General features: G+C 45.1%; 1 protein-coding gene across 5 annotated transcripts in view; it reads right to left on the reverse strand.

The window, feature by feature from the left end:
- Nucleotides 1-22: 22 nt before the first annotated feature.
- Nucleotides 23-21,644, reverse strand: part of pisd (phosphatidylserine decarboxylase) — a 31,422-nt gene continuing 9,800 nt past the window's right edge. Inside the window, exons 1-8 of one of the 5 annotated variants that reach the window (XM_076284348.1) lie at nucleotides 21,175-21,494; nucleotides 18,691-19,548; nucleotides 12,694-12,859; nucleotides 8,029-8,265; nucleotides 7,525-7,663; nucleotides 6,830-6,979; nucleotides 4,854-5,014; nucleotides 23-2,322 (exon numbers count right to left, since the gene is read on the reverse strand). In XM_076284348.1, the coding sequence (XP_076140463.1) occupies nucleotides 2,098-2,322; nucleotides 4,854-5,014; nucleotides 6,830-6,979; nucleotides 7,525-7,663; nucleotides 8,029-8,265; nucleotides 12,694-12,859; nucleotides 18,691-18,881 (1,269 nt within the window). In that variant the 5' untranslated portion in view covers nucleotides 18,882-19,548; nucleotides 21,175-21,494 and the 3' untranslated portion in view covers nucleotides 23-2,097. Of the gene's footprint in view, nucleotides 2,323-4,853; nucleotides 5,015-6,829; nucleotides 6,980-7,524; nucleotides 7,664-8,028; nucleotides 8,266-12,693; nucleotides 12,860-18,690; nucleotides 19,549-21,174; nucleotides 21,495-21,644 lie in introns of those variants that run through there. The other 4 variants (XM_076284350.1, XM_076284352.1, XM_076284351.1 and 1 more) reach the window with 4 other exon arrangements.

Below are 21,644 nucleotides of genomic sequence, written 5' to 3' on the forward strand. Positions count from 1 at the left end.
CATAAATGGATAAACAGACAGCTTGCGAACAACGTTTTTATTAAGAATACGCAAAAAAATTATTATTAATGACATTTCTTGCATTTAGCACTACTTTGCCGTTAAAATCTAAGCAGTGTTAAATGAGTCAAATGATTCAAGTATCTTACAATTTACATATAAAAACAGTTGCGTGCCGCAGGCTGGACCCAGAGCTTAGGGTCCGGCATTTGGTTTGCGACACTTCTATAGAACATAGCGTTCGGAACTCTGCATTCCGCCCAATCACATTCCTCAATACCACCGCCCCCCCCCACCACCCGTCTCCCTGGACCGGTCCCGGCCCACTGAGCTCAGCGAGGGCCTGGGTCAGTCAGGAGGTCTACTAACGATAATGTCCGAGACAGACGGGAGTTTGTTCCCATCCGCTCGGCTGCCTCCCTCGCACTGCCACCACTGTGGGTGAAGTCGTTACTACAAAAGTGAGCTCCAATGTGTTCAAAAGAGGAAAGAACAGTAACAAACAAACCAAAAAACAGTAAGAAAAGAACAAAAAAAATCCCTGGCATTTTTTGGCACCACACACAAAAAAAAGAAAACCAGTGAAATATGACAGGTAAAAGATAAGCCTTTTGAACATTGAAGCCCTCAGTCTAGGTGAACAATCATTACGCAGATAAGCCATTCCCAAAAACATCATATGGTTCTGGAAAAATAGATTCTTTTAAATTTCTCAATCATTCATAGTGATAAATAATGTAAACCACGTTTTACATCAATTTATTTTTCTTCGCACCAAACCATACTTTTGGTATTTTTGTCGCCTCAACTTTGTCATATGTCTAGATTGTTGCAAAAATTGCCGATACATCCAATCTTTTCCCATCCACTTCAGAGCCATCGTCTGCAACTACTTTTGCTTAGTACCATCCACAGAGCTATACCTTCACCCTTTTAGGCCTACGTGTAAACTGTTGATGTATAAATGTTTTGTGTTTTAGTACAGGCCTATTTCACATAATATGTGTTTGGATAACGGTAACAAAACAAAAGAGTCCTGCACGTCTATTGCTAGAGATCGAATACATTTGGCAGTGGTGGTTGCTAAAACACATAGGTTGGTTTTTAATGGTTTTCTCAGTTGACGCAGAGTGCTGCGGTCTGGGAAAGTAAGTAACAAAAAAATGGAGGCCAACAACATGAAAAAAAAAAAAAAAAAGGAGGCTGATTTCCTAATGGTCCGCTAGCTGTTCTCTCCGTGTTGTGGACGGAGGGAGGGTGAAAGGGTGACCGGCGGAACACGGGAGCGAGGGAGGAAGGGAAACGGAATAACAGATGGTAAGAACAGAATGAAACAAGGCTGGTTGTCTCGGCATGGTACATTCCACCGATCGGTTTTCTACCACGTACTTGTATGTGTGTTAGAGAGTTAGTGCTAGAGCCCTATTCACATGCAAGTAACTGCGAAGAGGTCTGTTCTTTTTTTTTTTTTTTGCTTTCATCATTTCGTCTGACAAACTCAGACAATCATCCTTCAACACATAAGATAGAGAACCCCTACTCCCCAGACAAAAAGGCAATATGGGTGGAAAAAAGAAAATAGAAAAATAGGTTAACCAAACAGCTGGATGGCATTTGTATGTTAACCAGACAGCCAAAACACCTTGATGGTCTTTCCTCTTCCTTTAAGCATGTAATTCACAAACAACAACAAAAAAAGCTTTCAGCAGATTACAGAAAACCTCCAGAAATGGATGGGGAGTCCCAGTGGTTATAATGCAACCATGGTGGCTTGGGAGTGTGTGTGTATGTATCTGTGTGAATGTGTGAGTGTGTGTGTGTGTGTGTGTGTGTGTGTGTCTGTGTGTGTGTCAGCATCTGTGAACGGCATGTGTAGTAACTTTAGTTAAAGTGTAATTCGTAACACCTCTCTGTGCAAATCTGTGTTAATCTCAGTGTCCTTTTTTTTGTTTGTCACATCACCTTCCCCTCTTCTCTCGTCTGCACACATACACACACGCACACACACTCACACACACACATTTCCAGTGTCCCAATCCATATTCCTCGGGCAGTCTTTGTGGACTCGACTCAATGCCATGCGACGTACAGCAGGCCTCACATTGTCCCCAGGGGCTCTCCATAGCGGATCTTCTGGCCTGCCTTCAGGTTAAAGGTGAAGTCTTTTGGCGCCTCGAACAGGAGGACGATAGTGGAGCCCAGGTTGAACTCGCCCAGGTGCTCGCCCTTGCGCATGCTGATGCCCTCCTGGTTGTTGTTGGACACGTAGCTGAAGTCGTTGAAGGAGCCTTTGCTGTAGCGGGGGAGGTTAGTGCGTAGCTCCTGCACCGAGAGAGAGACAGAAAGAAAGAAAGAAAAAAGAAAGAAAGAGAGAGAGAGAGAGAGAGACAGAGACAGAGACAGAGAGAGATGGTAGTGAGCTTAGAATGTGTTTATCCCCATGGAAACTAATGCTCAGACTTTGCCATGGCTCCAACAGAACATTCGATATCAAATCAGTTAAGTGCACTCTTAAAGACAAATGTTATCGTAAAGGAGAATTACGGCAATCTTAGTCCCCTGAGTGCCAAACAGTGCTTTAATGCAGTATTATGGCCGTTTCTGAGACTTACCGAAACCTCTATCCATTCTAGATTTTAAAACACACAGGGACAAGGGGGATTTGAGGAAAAAACACCGAAAGGCACCCCTAAGGCCAATCATGCCACCACATCTCACTGAACGAGGTCATGGAGCCTTCTCTCCTTTAAGTATAAACAAAAAGGGAGAGACATGGGCTGGCAGCGGCGGCTGGGTCAGTCAGGCACACGTAAACAAAGAGAAGGTGATACCTGGCAATAAACCCTGCCGCATCATGTCACCTAATGACCTACATCTTTACATAACGATCGGGGTGAGGGCCTGAGTCAACTCGATAGATTAAACAGTCTGCGGTGAAAACGAGGTCAGTAGTTCAACTTCTGTGCTTGTACTACGCTCTCGTATCCAACATGTATTATGTAAAATTTACAAACTGTATTAAAATTGCATTAGAACAAGGGGAGCTAAAATGCCTAAAAGACAAGTGCAAAAAAAAAAAAAAAGACATCCCTGTTGCTCTTGGTGGAGAGACTGACAAGAGCAATTCTGCTCGCTTGACTGGCCTAAGCTTAACACAGCGGATGCTCACTCGGCTGTCGTGATCTTATTAACCCCCTGGCCGGCCGACGATAATATTGTGCGGTAAGAAGGTGGGTTGGCGCTGGTCAGACAGGCTTTTGGATCAGTGTTGTGTTAATGGAGCCGCGTTACCTCACGCCTGACACAGTTTCTCAGGAACAGGAGTAAAAGAAAGCACTATTGTTACTTGTAAGGCGGCTAATATGCATAAGTAGAGTGCTAAAAATGTATCTGACGGATCCATTCAGCCACAACCAAAGCAGGATGAGAAGGGTAAAGTAGCTTGATAAGTATAAAGACTGAAGGGATAGGTAGAATATAGTGATGACTGGAGATGCTACATACTATTCTTTTGAATGTTCATAAATCGAAGCAATGCTGTATGAAAGGGCGTGAGTAGTATTTTGTCAATTATAAGGATTCCTCCAGCTTTCTTAAAGTATATTAATTTTTTCCAAAAAGCTGCTGTGATAAATGATCCTTTCTCCATTATTGGCCATTGGATGCATTTGTTTACCTCTTTTGGCTCTGACCAATGTCAACAAATGCATTAAAACATCCCAAACCTAAATTGAGGTGCACAGATACACATCCACATGGGACACATCTCTATTGTTCCTTTGTGGTAGTTCAAGAAGGATTGTTAAATAGTGATTACTACTTCCTGAACACCAAGTTAACTTACGGCACATTGTTGACGTGAGTACTGATTGGTAACTGAACTTGTCGGTCAGTCTCAAAATAACTCAGAAGCATTTTAAAAGTGCTCTGGCCAGCCAAGACATACTGCTGGGGAAAATACCCTGGACTGGGGACAACACTGACAGAGGAGATTTGTCTGTTTAGCTGTCGAGTTTCAAAACAATTGACCTCTGCCAGTTTTACAAATTCCACCATTAATTATTGAGAAACTGCTGATGGCAAGAACAGCTTAGCCGAAACCAACAAGTCTCAACACCTTTATTGTGACTGTCAAGCACCTTTATTGTCCTACCCTGTTTGGGAAACAAAATGGCTCCAGTACTTGTTTGCACAAGATGGAAATGAATGGAAACAATATAATTTGGTTAGGTAATAATATTATCTCTTCATCAGACTTCAGACATTCTAGCTTTGACTATCAGTCTGGTCCATGTTGTATCTTCAAGGCATATTGCACAGCTTTTCTTATCCCATCTTAAAATTCACTCAATAATTCATTCTGATGGATATTTGAAGGTCAAACTATTAGCTGCCATGGCAATAAACTATGTAATTCAGTAATGTGAACCTGAAACCCCACACAAAATGTAAGACGACCCTATACAGCATGGCATCTCCAAATACACAGCCAAAATACATGAAAGCACCTCACTGTTCCCATTGACTAACACACACCAAACAGCAAACCATAGACTGCCCAAAACATTGCAGCTATTTGTAGAGTAACATGCTACATGCTCACTGGCTGCAGTAAACAAAAGAAACAATTCTGTTTCCTGATGCACTGACAGAAATCTATTTCCTGATACACTGACAAAGAGTTTCTCATCCTAGAAGTGAATTCACCACCCTGTCACTGAAGCTGCAGCCATCCAGTAATGGCACCCGACCCATTCCTATGGCCCTACCAGCAACAACTATCAGCTGGTCTGTGCCGCTATGAAGGTCGTCTATTTCAAGCCGAGACTAGTTCTAATGTGGGTACTACTGACCTTGTCGAAGTAGATCCGGATGGACCCGACGTTGGTGGCGCCCACGGCGGTGAGGGAGAAGAAGCCGTGAGCCCACTCCCCGCTGAGCACCACCCGCTCGTTGTGGCAGAAGAGTTCCTTAATCCAGCGGGCCACGCCGGGGTTTACAGACATCAGGGACCCTACCGGGCACACAAGCACACAAAACCAGATCACGAACGGAACCAGCACCGGCACATACAGTATAAACACAGAAAAACAACATGGTATTCAACACATGGTGTCCAGAACATACTGAAACTGGAAGAATATTTTCTTGAAGGTCTGCTGGCATCACACCAGCAGTGCCTAGGTTCATCTAAAGGGCCATTCACACCAAGAACAATAACTATAACGATAGCACAAAAAAGTATCACTCTAGCTAATATGAATGACACAAATAAAATAACGGTACCGACATGAACAATATTGTCAGGGTCACTTTTAGTTATTGTTATAGATGCCATTCTTGGTGTGAACTAATCAACTACTAGGTGTGAAAGTGTTGATGACAATTGTTTCCCCTCTTTGGGAAGGGAGGTGGTGACTAAAATGACTAACAGTTCATGGTACCACCTAGGGAGGCCAAACATTAGTGGTGCCAGTGGGTCAATATGATAACATTAATATATGATAACCTGTCTTGACTTGTAGCTCACTGACTTCCCCCCCTCCATAGTCTTAGGGGTAATACTGACATTTTCACAAATTAGTACCACTCAAAGTGGCAAAACAGTTTAGAATATTTGCCATCCTATATATTTATGCTTTTGATATGATAACCAGGGTAGGAATTTCACGGCGGCCACGACGGCCATGGTCGTCATTGCCCCTTGCGTTGGCCGTGATGCCCCTTTGAAAATCAGAGGTTTACAGGCCACTGTGGCCTTGGTGCCCCCTTCTTTCAATATTCTGGTTTGCGTCTGACTAATAGCGTATTTTATTAGTCTATGGCCTGACAAAATAATCTTAGCATTCACAGCGCAAATGAATGTAGTCTTTTACGCAGTGGAGAAAGTGACAGCGCAAGGCAAGAAAGAAAGTGCGTCCAGATTCACCCATTCTTCTCAGTTTAACTACAGTACTCGCGAAGTAGCCTACTCATCATACATACATCACGAGTATCACATCACATGAAAGAGCTTTTAAACGATGTTAGCCGTTTGGTGAACGGTTCACGAGACAAATAAATACTATGATTAAATTGAATCATAAATTCTAGGTTCTGCGCCTATCTCCCTACCCATTCATCTTGGTGGAATACTTCACGAACTCTTTCAAAACACGACAAACCATATATCAAAATAAACAGCAGACCTTACCGAACACGAAGGTTTAAAGAAGTCCCCTGTACAGTTAGCCGTTCCAGAGTAATCCGGTTTTGAATTTGCAGCAAATTTCGACATGCATGAGTTTGTTAAAGTAGCCTTAATGATCCCAATATGCTAAGCATGCATCTAGGCTATTTGAGTTTCTTAAAGCTGAGCTGTGCTTAAATTGTTCAATACATGATTTCATAACAGGCCAAATATAAAGTAAATGTTAAATATAGCCTAGATATCTGTAAATATTAGATAATCAGATGATTTACAGTTCTATGCAATATGTCATGTTTCATGTTTTTGTAATGTTTCATACAGTGATGCAGGTCTACTGCTGTGAATAGGCTAAATACAATTTTGATCATTTTTAGAGCATACTACTGTATAGTTAACTTTGGCCTTTGTGCCCTGACATGTGGCCTTTGTGCCTCCCACCAAATATGCCCAACTGAAGGCCAAGTGGCCATGCCCCTAAAACGGTGAAATTCCAAGCCTGATGATTGATAACCCTATCCTATCAAACTTCTAAAATTAAAAACCTCTGGATTTTCATTTTGTTGACATAATAGAGACTTTTATGGAGGGGATTTTGGACATCTCTGGTATGAGCAGAAGAACAGCTAGGGAGACCCTCACCAGGGAAGTGTCTCCGGTGGGCCACCCTCCAGTCCGTTGGAGAGTGGAAGCAGTGGTAGTCCCCTGGAGCCAGGTACACCACACAGTGGAAGAGTGCATTGCCCTCCTTTGTCACCAGGAGGTCCTGAAAAGACGATGGATCGTCTTCATCTGTGGAGAGAAGCACACATGGAGATTTCCATTTCCGTTATCTATTTATCCTTTATTTATCCATGTGAGCCAAATTGATGTCAAAATCTCCTTTCTGTCGGAGATGAACACATTTTAGGTGGAGGATTGAAAGGAAGACATGGAACAAAGGAAGAACAAGTATATCTGAGGGGTGTGGAACAATCCGGACTGTTCTGACTCAATGGCCTAATCATAGCTTGTTGTATGAAGATGATCTCTTAATCTCTTTACAAGTTCTTTAGGCCAATTTTAAAACCAAGTAATCCTTCAAGAGGACATTCTTGAAGACCACCCACCACAAGTGGCCAGATAAGAAAGGAAAAAGAGGCCAAGAAAGAGGGAAGAAAGTGAGATAAGATCATGTGAAGCAGAGGGAGACAAGAGAGATAGATGGAAAGGGGGAGAGAGAGAAAGAGAGAGAGACACTGAGAGAGCAAGAGGGTGAGTGGGTGGGAGAGAGAACGAGAGAAAGAAAGGATGAGTGAAAGAAAGATAGAAGAAGAGAGGGAGAGAGCGATACTCACTTCTGTTCAGAGCTATGGTCTCAGCGAACGTCTGAGGCCCAAGGAAGGTCTCTAGAGAGTATGTGACCCCTTTCACCTGCTCCACCTCACAGTTCTTCACACGCCCAAAGTGCAGGATCTTCCCATCGGCTGGGCTGATCTGGGGACGGATGCCAAACACACAACCAATCAGTCAAACCTCCATGACTCACAGGGATGGGAAAAGCTTGTGACGCTGGAGAGATCTTCATTCCAACCAATATAATCTACACCAGCTAGAAACACACAACTTTTTGTTCCCCAAAAATCAGGCCACATACAGTACATGATACGTCACTAGAGATCTCTAATAAGAATGGCTCTTATTTCTAGACTTGAACATAAAAAAGCAATACAAATGAGGTAAGGATTTGATTCCCATAGTTTTTCCTTTCTTCTCCATCCTTACACAGTCACAGCTCTCACACACAATCTCTCTCTCTCTCACACTCACACTCACACTCACACACACTCACACACACTCACCACACAGTGGGAGTCGCACACCGGCCGCGCCTGTGGCTTGAGCTTGCGTCGGAAGAACTCGCCCAGGTTGCGGTAGTGGTGCAGGTCCTCCACGGCCGCTTCCTTCATGTTGACCCCAAACGTCCAGATGTAGAGGTTATAGATCGGCTTCCGGAGCCAGGTGGGCAGGTCTACCTGGTTCAGCCGACCCCAGGCCCTGGACAAGAGCCGCGTGGGAATGGTCTTATAAAGGGCGACCTACAACAGAAGAAACGCACAAGGTCATTAAAAAAAAAGATACAAAGGAACAAAGAACGTACAATAATTCTACAACCTTGCTTGTATAGACCCTTTCAAGAGAGTTCCATTATCAGCATCATAGTTGGCCCCACAAGGTTTCCGTTTTAACATTCCATATGTTATCTTAATGCAGAGGAAGTAGATTGGGAACCAAATAGGACGTTCAAGCATTGTTTTTGTTTTTATTGTTGAAAGGGTCTATATGTATTGTGAGGACTATAAAGTAACACCAAAATATTACAACATAGAACTCTTTTAGCTCATGAGTGTGTGTTCTGAGAAGATTCCTAATAGGACCCCGGTGAAAATCTCTTGTCGTTCTTAACAAGTGAATGTTGATAACAGCACCACAGCTCTGGAGAACTCAAAAGAATTATAATAGGTATTCTGTGTCTTACTGAACCATTAATTATTTTAAAACCTTTTGGGGAAAAAAAAGTTTTCCTTTACCAAAGAGTGTTGCAGAATGGCCTCAGAAAACCTCATACACAATTGTGAGCATTAAATGTATTTTCGATCAATAACTATAATGAATGCTTTGTCTTTGCTCCTACCCCAGCAGCAGTTTTGTTATGTTTTAGAAACAAGCACTAACATATTACAATCCTTCATCTTATTCAACATTTGTTGGAATCAGTCAGCTCACTATTTGAGTTTTGAAGCCAACTGTTGACTTTTACAAATAGGCAATTTAATAAATGTGTTTATCTACTATAATTACATGTCAGAGTGAATATTTTTAAACTCTGTGTATTTGTATGCAATGCAGAGCAAATGTATTCTACTCAATAGGAGCCAAATCAAGTTGAAAGGCTCAACAGCTATTGCTTAATTTTAAAAAATATTTTCCTGATTGCATCTGCATAGTTGTAACAGCCATGTGGTAAACAATTTCCGACACAGACTGTGTGATGATAGAGAAAGAATATATTTTTAAATATATTTTCTTTAATTGTATCCTTTATTACTAACCTGGGGTTATATATTGACCGAGCAGAAAGAACATTTGAAACCACATGAGGACCACATACAGGGTTCCATTTTGTTTCGCAGGCTGTTTTGTCCAATCACAGACCAATAGCACACTCTCAGGTGCACTCTGATGCTGCTGGGTAATATGAAGTGATAGACCATCTGCCACCTATACAGCGAGCCCAATATGAAAACCATCTGGTGTTCCTGTTTGCGGGCGGGCTAGTATCTGTGATACAACAGCGTGTGTCTGTCAGGACCACTGGTGGTGCTTCACACAGGTTAACAATAAGGAGAGAGCATGTGCTGAACTGCAAGGCAAAATGTGCGCATAGGCTTTAATGGAAGCACTTAATTATAATGATACAGTACTTCATTAGAATTTCAATTGATCATTCTCAACTCCTCAAATATGCAGATCACAATTCTGGCAATTCTAGATTGTTGATACTTGAGCTCAATAGCCAATGAAATTAGTCTCTTCGCCATGCTCCAGAAGCAACATGCCGATTGGCTGCAATAAGTGTATGGTTTGGTCCAAGCCACTATGTTTGTTTCCCATTTGCAGAGCCAGAATAAATCTGGGTACCAGATTGTTTCATTTTGAGAGAACACATTGAACAGAGTGCTAGAGGAGCAATCTGCTGAATTTGACAGAAAAAAAAATGTAATTGAATTAGGATCTCAGCCCTTTATTACAGCTTGTTGAAACAAGTGTAATGTTGATTCCACCCTTAGGGTACTCTTGCCCATAACTACTCCACCTAAGTGCATGAGATGGGGTCCTGCCTTGGCCCCACCACCCCCTAATACGGCATACAGTATTGCTTAATGTCCGTCGCATTTTGCTGATAGCATTAACATGGCTGTGTGTATTTAGTCAAAGTGGATTAATCAGGCTTCAGCACCAGCTGACAGAGGAACTCTTCTCAGAGGGCTTAGGCATGTCAGGGTTTTGCGGCCCTCCGACTGCCCACATCCAATTTTCTGCGATTCCTGTTCTTGCTCAAAAGGAACATCTCACATGCTCCACACGATTAGGCTAGTTCTGTGTCAAAAGCCTATAAATATCTGTTTAGTTGGGACTTTTAATGCACTCCTCTCTATTTCTGGGGTCCTTTCAAAGGAATGAGTTATCACCCAAAAGGAGTGGTGTAACTCTGTATTTCCTCAGAAGATGTTCTGAGGCGAAAACATCCAGCAGTAGCTATATATAGCTGGAACATAACAGAGGAAGAGAGCGAGGAAGCGAGAAAGAGAAAGAGAAAGAGAGAGAGAAAGAGATAAAAAGAGAGAAGGAAAGAAGGAGAGAGTGGGGGTGTTGGAGCTCGATAAGAGAGATAACTGGACGCCAATCTCACGCTGAAGCCCTGGGATTATCGCCAGATTAACACTTCTCTAAACTGGCACTTCATAACAGCTGTACATTGTTGCCCTGCTGCAAAATGACAACGCGGGTGACAGAAGTTATCCCTGGCACCCTGGGAGGGTCGTAACGGTCTGGTAGTGTAACCAAACAACATACTGAGAGCGGTCAACTGAACAAACACTGACATGGAAAAACGACACGACCTGCAGTCTTTCTAGAATCATCATGGCACTGTGATCATGGTAGCCCATGGTATTGTGGCCAACAGAATGGACATCACTGTGATCATGGTAGCCCATGGTATTGTGGCCAACAGAATGGACATCACTGTGATCATGGTAGCCCATGGTATTGTGGGCAACAGAATGGACATCATCAGGAGGCGGCTGCTGTCGATATTGAGAAATCGCCTAAACTTTAGTTATTCAGAGGTGTTATGTAACCTAACAATGAGGCTCCGGCATTTGCATTCAGGGCACAGACGGAGAGTGCCAAGTCAGGGCATTCCACAGCTGGCTGGACTGGAAAACAAGGGGATCATGGGAGCTGCTACTGATGGAGGCGACGAGATGCATATCAAGCGACGTGGGGGGTGGTGGGGGGTGCAGACCATGGAGGTACAGCCGTTAAGCGCCCGGGCGCCGAATGCTCGACGTCCAATCACCCCCTTGCCATCTCCCCCCACCCCCAAACCCCTTCCACAGTTCTGTCAGAGAAGAAAGGAGGTTAACAATCCGTAGAGGAAGCGGCATTTGTTGAAATGCCACTGTACGGTACCGCACCGGCCTGCCTCTCTCTCTCTCTCTCTCTCTCTCTCTCTCTCTCTCTCTCTCTCTCTCTCCCTCCCTCTCTTTTTCTCTCTGTCCTGAACTCCGGAACGAGGCCGCAAACAAAAGCATTCCACAGTAGTGTGTTTGTGTCCGTGGAAACAAAGGGGCCCTTTTCAGAGAGGCGCCAACCCTGCCCGGCAGGGGCATGGACAGGGGCTGAGCTCAGGGCTCTGTGGTGCGGTGGGCGTGAGGCGAGAGCCGCCATCTGTGCCCGCCGGTCCGCGTCGCCCGCTGCACAACATTGCACAAAACACATGCCTCCATATTGCCCGCTCGCACAACGCCCCAAACAGGAGGAGGGCTGGAGAGGAGAGGGCAGAGGGGTCATCCGTATGGCACCACCAGTGAGAGACTTACAGGGGTCAAAGCGGGATTCCTCAAGACGCCAAGACGCTATCAGTGTGCGGTGTCCTGCATTTCTACAGCACATGATGCCCTAAAGCCTCGTTCACATTGCCAACGATAATTACAACAATTATGAAGCTTTCGTTTTAGCTCATGAAAACAGAAATGACCACGCTGCACTGCACAAGTACATGAAGATATGATGAACAACATTGCTTGTCATCACTTTCAGAGTGATTGTGTGAACACTACAAACCCATCAGCCAATCAGAATCCATATTTTAAAGGCATCACATTAAAACCATTGGTCAGTGTGAATGCTCACATCATTATAGTTGACATTATAGTTATTTTTTAGCAGTGTGAACAGCATTCAATCTTTAGATTATGACACATTAAGCCTCCTCAGTAAGTCATTCCTAATGTAAATTAAATGAACAATAAGGTAAAACGCATAAATTGATTTTCCCATTGCTGTGTGCATTATGTATGAAAACAAGTCTGCAATCCCAACTGTGATCCCCAAACACTGATGTTGTTACCCTCCTGGATCAAAGCTGAGGGGTGTTTCAAAGTCATTTCAAAGCCAGTCAGTGCAGTCAGAACAATAAAAAGCTGCCAACATTCACTTAAACACATATGACCTGCATTGCACTTTGTTATGAAAGGGCTTCCTAACATGTGTTCAGCTATGGGGTACCTCTGGATGCTGAGATGCTGTTAACCAAGTCTCACACACACACACACACACACACACACACACACTTGATGCGTGCCCATGGGAGGAGGGGGAGGGGGAGGGGGAGGGGGGGCAACCACAGCCAGTTGTGCCCCCCCAGGACTAAGAGTTCTTTGCCCGGGGATACTTACCCTACTGGTAGGGCGCCAGCCCACCTTGGCCAGGGGCTTGAGCGCGGCGAAGGGCAGGATGTAGTAGAGGAAGGACAGCGGCCATGAGCGCAGGCGGGTGGTGGGCCGGGACATGCAGCTCAGCTGGCCCAGGCGTCGCCGTAAGGCCAACTGGGGGAACTGCAACCTGCGCAAGCGACATGGGCACAAGAGGGACCGTCAGCCCAGGTGGCCTGATGCCACGGAAGGGCTCCCAAACACACACGCACACACACACAGGAACACGCACAGACATACAGACGCACGCACAAACACACAAAGGTGTCCTCACAAAATGAAACGACGGACACACACACACAATGATATCCACACAGATGATAAGGTAGACTACCAGACCCATACACACAGACACAGACACACAGACACACACACTGATGTCCACACAGATGATAAGGTAAACTACCATACACGCACACACACACACACACACACAATGTTGTCCACACATATGATAAGTTAAACTACACACACATACACACACACAGACAGACAAGTGCACAATGATGTCCACACAGATGATAAGGTAAACTACCACACCCACACACACACACACACAGATTATACATGTACACCCAAAACCAGCGTTACAAGGTAACCAAGAACACATCAAACAAACACACACACATACACGCACACGCACACACACACAGACACTTTGCACTCAAACGATGATTCAAACGATTAAATTAAAAGTAAGATAGATAGAACACAGACAGTCAGACACAACACTTACATAACCAGGAAAACGGAGAGAGAAAAGATAGAGAATAACACTCCTGAAGACTTATAAATTATTCACACACATCCGCCCCCACATACATACACATACACACACACGAGAGAAGCATGCCCACCCTCCCTACTGAGTCAATGGTCAGGCCAGTCCATTCCTCTTTATTTCTCCCTAACTGTAAAAACCCTTCATCAGTTCCAGCTCTTGCATTCAGTTTGGACATTCTCTGCCACATCCCTGCACTTCAATACTCAGAGACGCCTTTCTCCTGGGGCTTCCACACACACACACACACACACACACACACACACACACACACACACACACACACACACACACACACACACACACACACACACACACACACACACACACACACACACACACACACACACACACACACACACACACACACACACACACACACACACACACACACACACACACACACACACACACACACACACACACAAGAGAGAGAAGAAAGACTCACAATTTCCATAAAAACGACACACAGAGGTACATGCAAAGTGCTTTGTGAGACACGCAGACGAAGGGTTCACGAGCAAAGTCTGTGCTGTGTTCACTCTCACACTTTAGCACTGTCACACTTTAACACTTGTCACTTTTCATGGAGCTCTGTTTGAAAGGAAAAACTCACAACTTGTACTTGACGCCAAGGAGAGATTTTTGTTTTTTCTTTCAGAATCGTATGTGTCGTGCAAATGTTTTCACTCTGTTTAAATTTGAACGAAGCAACCATTTTCTAGTATTCTAACCTGCTCGCCATCTGAAAGATCAAAAATCGATGTACTGTAGCACAACACACAAATCACACACAATGATAGGCGTGGCAATTCAAAATGTTTGTCTGGGCTACTCTAGAGCAGTGTCAAAATCACAGACCACCTAGCTAAAAAAAATAGTAGACCTACTTCAACAGTATATTACACAATAGGCCTACTCACTGAACCACCTTGCTTATTGTCTTTGCACCTTGCTTATTGCTTATGCTAATTGCTTATAGAGGATTTATATGATTTAAACTGGCGTAGCTTACATAGGTAGTGTTGCAGAACTGTTTGGATTTACATACAAGTTGGTTCAATATTGCAAACAACTCCTCATCTATATTATATTTTACCACGTCTGTTTGCGGACCACTTGGGATAGCTTGCGGACCACCAGTTTCTCACACTTTGAGAAACACTGCTCTAGAGCTTAGTTAATGTGTTCCGTGGGTTCTACTAAGGACCCTTCATCAGCGGTGCTGAACTAGAACTTTTAAGGGGATCATCTGTGGATCATCGGTGGAAGAACAAAACTAAATTTCCTCTGAGACCTTACATGAAAATGGAAGTAGTTCCAAGTAGTTATAGAGTAGCCTCTATACCAAATACAAGAGAATGAGAGACAGAGAGAGAGGACACAGAAGAAGTAAAGAAAGAGACAAAGAAAAAGAGAGCATGTGTGTATGTTTGCATGTGTGTATGACTGTAAGTGTGTGTGTGTGTGTGTGTGTGTGTGTGTGTGTGTGTGTTAGATTGAGAGCCATAAAGGGAGTGAGTGTGAAAATCCATTCCCCCGTTTTAATATTATGCCTGACTGCTTTGGAAAATCCGATTGGTTAAGGCTTCAGTGGCCGCGCTGTGTCGGGCATTCATCACAAAGAAAAGGCACAAGTAGGGCACCGCTGATCTGGTCAGAGAGGCGACGCGCCGGCGATTCTGGACAAAGACGAGCCCAACCGAGCCAGCCAGGCCGTCGTCCCCGGCGACCAGCCAGCCTGGCTGCCATGACGGCATAGTAAACCAGGATCCGAAGCGCCGGGCTACGGGGAAGAGCCACCACGCGCAAAGTCCCCCATCGGAGAACGGTGCACTATTTTTAGCAGGAGCGGGTGTGAGGGTTGAGAGTGTGTGTGAGAGAAAGAGAGAGAGAGGGCTAGAGAGACTAGACAGGAAGAGAAAAAGAGAATGTGAGGAGACAGAGTGAGAAACGTTATCCCAAGACGCTGTCGAGAAATGCTTCACGTATTTTGGTAGGGTGGTTTTCTGATGCTAAGTGATACATTGCACAAAGACTCTGTGTATGTTTGTATGGGTGTGTGTGTGTGTGTGTGTGTGTGTGTGTGTGTGTGTGTGTGTGTGTGTGTGTGTGTGTGTGTGTGTGTAAGAGAGAGAGAGGGGGAGTATTTCGACGAGTGAGCAGTGGCAGGCACAAACACTCCCGTGCATATACACTACCTGTGCTGTTGCAATCAGCTAAAGCCAGATTAGCCTTTGTGTGCCAGGAATGTGGGTCATATTTGGACCCTGCAAAAGTGATGAGCCAATGGCTCTCTGTGTTGACCTGGCGCAAGCACTACCGGTTAACCCTCCACCCTGCCCCGCCTTCCGCTACCCCCCAAACCCCCACCCCCGCACCACCCTAGTACAGTAAGTCCACTGGGTGGCCTGCTAGACGCAGCGGGGGATAACTTTAGCACTGTAAGACACTGTCCACTCTAATCAGGATGAAACCCGGCACCAGGGCCACCCACAAAGGACTTAGACACCGACACCTGAGTGAGCAAGAGCCAATACAGGGTGTGTGCTTAACTATTAACACACACACACAGACTAAACTGCATTAGATTTCTCAGGTTTGGTGACAGCCAAAGTTATATGAATTTGTTTGACTAGTGAACCCAGCTACCAGAATCAAATGTTAGTGGATACTTTTTGACTGGTGGATCCCAACCTAAGCCTAAGTCTCCTTCCAACACCAGCTCAGGTGAGAGAAAGAGATTGCCCCACCGGCTAATTACCTGGTCCGATACTTGGACTTCATTACCTGGTCGTCTGATCTCTAGATCTCTTAATGTCACCTGAGAGAGATCAGACGATCAGACCGTTTTGACGAGTTTATGATGCACCTCCAGCAACATCAAAATGACTTAAGTCTATTCTAATCTACCATCATCTGAAGCAACATCAAAAAAACCTAAGCCTGATGCTATGCAGTTGTTTCCCAATTAACTGAACTAATTCTGATGGCTGTTTACGGAGGGGGGGGGCATGTGATTGTCACTCTCCGATAAGACTGGACGCCAGGATCAGTGTAATTGTCTCCGAGCCGCATTGATTTGGCACCGGCATCGCGCTCTCGCTGTCGTCCAGGGCCCAGCCTTGGCGGAGCGCCAAAGAGAAAGAGGCCACGTCTGAAGACGGCCTTCACTGGAAAGGACATCGAGCCCCGAGATGCAGGACAGTGGCACGGTGCCTGCCTGCTAAATTAACGGGCCAATCTTTCATTCGATACGGTCTATATATCACACACACTTTATCACTCACTAGCACTGGATAAAGGTGCATGCTAAGCAAATATCACAAAGCCCCAAATATCTTTTATATCTCTGGTATAAGATGGGTCATACTATTACATTATATTTTAGACTATTCTCTGTCTGTTAGAAGTGAAGAAATGACAAGGCAGCGATATACTTCACATCTGTTTACAAAATATTTATATTAGAAATCATAAATTGGGACGATCATTTGAATCAAAATGTCCTCCTCCTATCTATACAGGAATCCAATAAGTCATTGGGAATGCTCTATGTTTTTGACATAGTTACGGTAGAGCTAACTATGTCTGCGATGTATCTAAATATAGACTTCAGTTTTGGTGTATGAACTAATCTGCAAATCACAGAGTCATTTTCATATGGAGGATGAATTTGGCTACGATCGCACTCCTTCAATTTCCTCTCTCTTTCTCACACACACACACACACACACACACACACACACACACACACACACACACACACAGACACACACACACATATACACACATATACACAAAGAGCTAAACATCCCTGAGAACCGCAGCTAGCATGCAGCCTCTGACACATACATACGAACACCCAAATGCTAAAGCTTCTGCCGGAGTCTGCCTAAAAATACAGTCATGGCACCCACTCGGTCAGAGGCGGAGAAAACAATAACATAACCACGCAGTGCCTCAGTGGCATGTGGTGCTTCTCTCTCTCTCTCTCTCTCTCTATCTATCTCTCTCCCTCTCTCTCCAGCATCATGCCTCCCCCCTCACTTCTTCAATGCGGGCACATGCTGGCCAATCACTGGCTGCAGAGCCTCCTCTCCCGGCTCCCCTCTCTGCCTCTCACGCTCAGGAGAAGTGCGTGGCATCCACTCTAGTTGATGCGCGCGCGCACACAAACAAAAACACACACACACACACACACACACACACACACACACACACACACACACACACACACACACACACACACACACACACACGCTCTTTATATTATTATATGTGTTCTCTCTATTCTCTGCTGTATTTTTCCCCCTCATTTTTTCTCTCCGTTGTCTCTCGGATGCTGGGAAGCTGGTGGCCCACTTGCACCCTTCCGCTCTCTCTCTCTCTCTCTCCCTTCCTCTCCCGGCAACCCTGGCAGAGGCTTAGAGGCATTACTCTGCAAATTAGGCCAAACACTGGCTTTGTGCTGCGCGCTTGGGACTTGGCTGAAAGGCAGAGCAAGGCAGCGGCAACAACAGCAAGAGAGAGAAACAATTCAGGACAGAGAGAGAGAAAAAAGAAATAAAGCAAAGCTTCACACACACACACACACACACACACTAACACACACACAACAACACACACAAACACACACAGTAGCACAGTCACTCAACAAATAGATGCTATATCAGGACAGCCTGATATGATGCTGCTGCTGTTCTACCTACACTCAGGGGTAGCAGTGTTCACACACCAGCTAACCTGCTAATGACCAGCCAGTCACCCAGCAACCTCCCCCTTCCCCCCTATACAGAGCCCCCTGCTCCCTGAGGAGATGTTAATCCTCCTGTCTTTTCTCTCTCTGTTTCTCTCACTCACTGTGCATATTTCATTCATTCTCCCATTTCCACACTCTCTCTCTCTCTCTCTCTCTCAGTGGCAACACCACAATCGCTCAGCACCACCAAATCCATTCCACTGAAATGGATTCCCGTCAGTCAGGCCAGAGCTCTCACTAAAACCACAAAACCGCCAGCCTAATGTAAAACCTGTCTCTCTCGCTCACACACACACACACACGCACACAAAAACACATCTCTTTCACTCAATCAATCACTCACTCACTCATTCTCTACTTCTAGATCTACTTCTCTATCTATCCCTCTCTCTCTCTCTCTCTCTCTCCGGGCCCGTACCTGAAGCGGCTGCGGGGGTTGGCACCGGGGCCGCCCCCCTGGGCCCCGCCAGCCCCCGACTCCCCCGCGGCGCCCCCCCTTGCGGAGGCAGCGGTGGAGGCCAGCGGCCGGAGACGCCGCACATCAACCCTGACTCTGTGGAGGTTGTAGCAGGACGGCCGGCTTTGCAAAGGCCGGCAGCATCTCACCATTTCCCCAAGCTCCGCGCCGACGACTGCCGCTGCAGGCTGCCCTGACACATGGTGTTTCCGTCTGAAGGGGGTTTGCTTTTGCCTCTCTTTCTTTCTCTCTCTCTCTCTCTCTCTCCTTCCCTCTCTCTTTCTTCTCTTCTTTCTTCTCACGAACTCGTCAGTGTATCCGCAGTGTTTGCCGCTCTGGTCTGTTCACACGATGGCTTCCCTCTTCCTCTTGTAGCCTCTTTAGATCCTCCTCGTTCTCTCTTTCTCTCATGCGTGTGTTGCTCCGTGTCAGCGAGGCGAAGCGGTGCTCTGTCGCGTTGTGCTGCACACGCTCACGGTCTCCAGCGCTGGCTAGCTCTTGGCCCGGCCCCCTTTCCCTCGGCTGGCTCGTTTGGCGGACGCTGGGGCGTGACGCGGCTAATCCCAGATGCACGCTCCTCCTCCGTCTCCTCCTGCTCCTCCTCCTCCTTTCCTCTCGTCGCCCTCGTCGTCCACCTGCTGTTGCTGCTGGGAATGTTGTGGGAAGAAAAGTCTCTGGAAATGCCTTGGCTTTTTGGGATTTTTTTTTAAATCAGGAAGCTTCTGGAAGGTGCTGGAAGGTGCAGTGCTGGGCTGACTGCTGCTTGTGGAGTTAATGGTGGGAGGTGGTGCTCAGGGCCTCTGCTGTGGGGGATGGGAGCTTTGTGGAGAGAGACAATCCGGTCAACGGGCGCTCCTGTCTGAGTCCACCCCCTCCTGCCCCCCTTTAGGACAAGTACCCCCTCTTTTTCATTTATTCCACTCTACATCCCCCTCTCAATTTGGGCAAAGCAGATAATTGAGGGGAAATACAGAGAATTAGCCAACCCACACCCGCCCCTAAAAAAATCTATCTAGCACTGACCTTATTCGCTGTGCCATTTGGAAACACCCACACACAGTACACACACATTTCTCTCATGAACTAATTTGCACAAAACCATCCTCTGCCCCCTTCTTTGTACTTGTACTCTGCACAATGACAGTAAAGTTGAATCTAATCTAATCTTATGGCAATGTGCCACTTCAAAGCAGTCAAACTAATTCAAATAGTGTTGATCAAATGGAATAATGCAGAGCAGCGCTGACACTGGTCTTGTACCCCCCCCCCCCTTCCCCCGACTGGTCGTAATTCTCAGACAAAATAAAAACAATAGTGATTACACTGCTATATGCCCTTTCTATAATAGTGGTAAAAAAAGCAATCCCAACTGGATGCTTCAGTAACATAAAAAGTGATTGCTCTAGGGCCTGTGGAACGGCCCAATCAATATGATTAATACTGCTGACTATTCCATCTACCCAAGAATCAACCCATTCATCACATATTACACAGAAATGGAATGGAATAAATCAAAGAAACCACATAAAACTGCATGGACAAGACAGAGACTAAACTCTCAACATGTTCAAGGACAGCTGAAATTGGCACCAGACATATTTCAGTTCATATGGCAGACAAAAGATAGGCAAATGTTATTCATTTCTGATATGATGATCGGGTTCAACTGGAAATGTGTCAGGCACAAAGAGAGATATTAGATTTAGTCCAATTGCTTTAGTTTTGACATCAATTGGCATTGTGCTGAGTCATTAGGAATACATTTTAATGTGGAGGGATTAAAATCAAACAAATCTTACATCTACACATATTAAATATCACTTTCAAATTCAAATCGAGAACATTCTAAATGTTACGAATCCAACAACGTGCAGAATATAGAAAGTGCTTTAAAACTCTAAAACTTTTAGATGACAACAACACAAAAACTGTTGTATTCTCTTATTCAGTTCATCATTGTCCAGTTTATTTTCCTCCAAATTAGACCGTGCAAATGGAGCCATTATCACAGAACTAAAATAAAACCTCACATGCGCCTCAGTCGAAGAGTAAAAGGAGGAAACAGGATGTTTGTGGTTTCCGCAGCAGTCGACAGCAGGCTATCTGTCGTCTCCTCATAGCCATCAGTTTCAAATCATTAAATTGTCAATGAGCAGATAAAACTCTTGTCAAAACAAACAGACACTAGCTTCTTAAGAGAAAACGAAACAAAACAAAAACTCAGTATGCCTCAGTGGGATATCTATCAGAACCCGTATAATTCACAGCTGATGTTAACCGTCCTTACCGTAAAAGAAATTGACTTCACTACGTATTACAATTATGCCCATCAATCTGTCTGCCATAAGAACTGCCAATACGTCACACATAGCCAACATAACATAACTACTGTATAATTATAACAAATGGTCAAAAGTTTTAAATGGGTGAAATAGATAGACTCACTGATGGTGTGCCGTGTAACCGCTCCCCTCACGCTGTGTGAGAACTGATAATGAGGAAGTGTTTGTCCTCCTCTTCCACAGACCGTTAAAGCTAAAGGCTAGTCTGACTCAGAACTCAGTCAACGCACAACTGCCTGCGCACACAATGGGTGCCAAGGCCCTTTAAGGGGAGCCTGAGCGGATGTGTGGAGTAGAGTGAGTGAGAGTGAGAGCGAGAGGGAGAGAGAGAAAGAGAGAGAGAAAGAGAGAGAGAGAGAGAGGGAGAGTGAGAGAGAAAGAGAGAGAGAGTGAGAGAGAGGGTGAGTAAGCAAGAGAGACTGTGTGTGTGTGTGTGTGTGTGTGTGTGTGTGCTCTTACTAACTAACTTACTTACTACAGCCAGACAAAGTGCTTTCTGGGTAACGAGATGTGATGTCAGGATAGCAGTTCAGAGACCTTATTGCTCAACACAGAGTTGAACTGTGCCGACAC

Source organism: Alosa pseudoharengus, unplaced genomic scaffold (genome assembly GCF_046254945.1).
Source record: "Alosa pseudoharengus isolate Yale_2024_CS ecotype anadromous, Long Island Sound unplaced genomic scaffold, YU_APseudo_1.1 YU_APseudo_1.1_scf_14, whole genome shotgun sequence".
NCBI classification, from domain to species: domain Eukaryota; kingdom Metazoa; phylum Chordata; class Actinopteri; order Clupeiformes; family Clupeidae; genus Alosa; species Alosa pseudoharengus.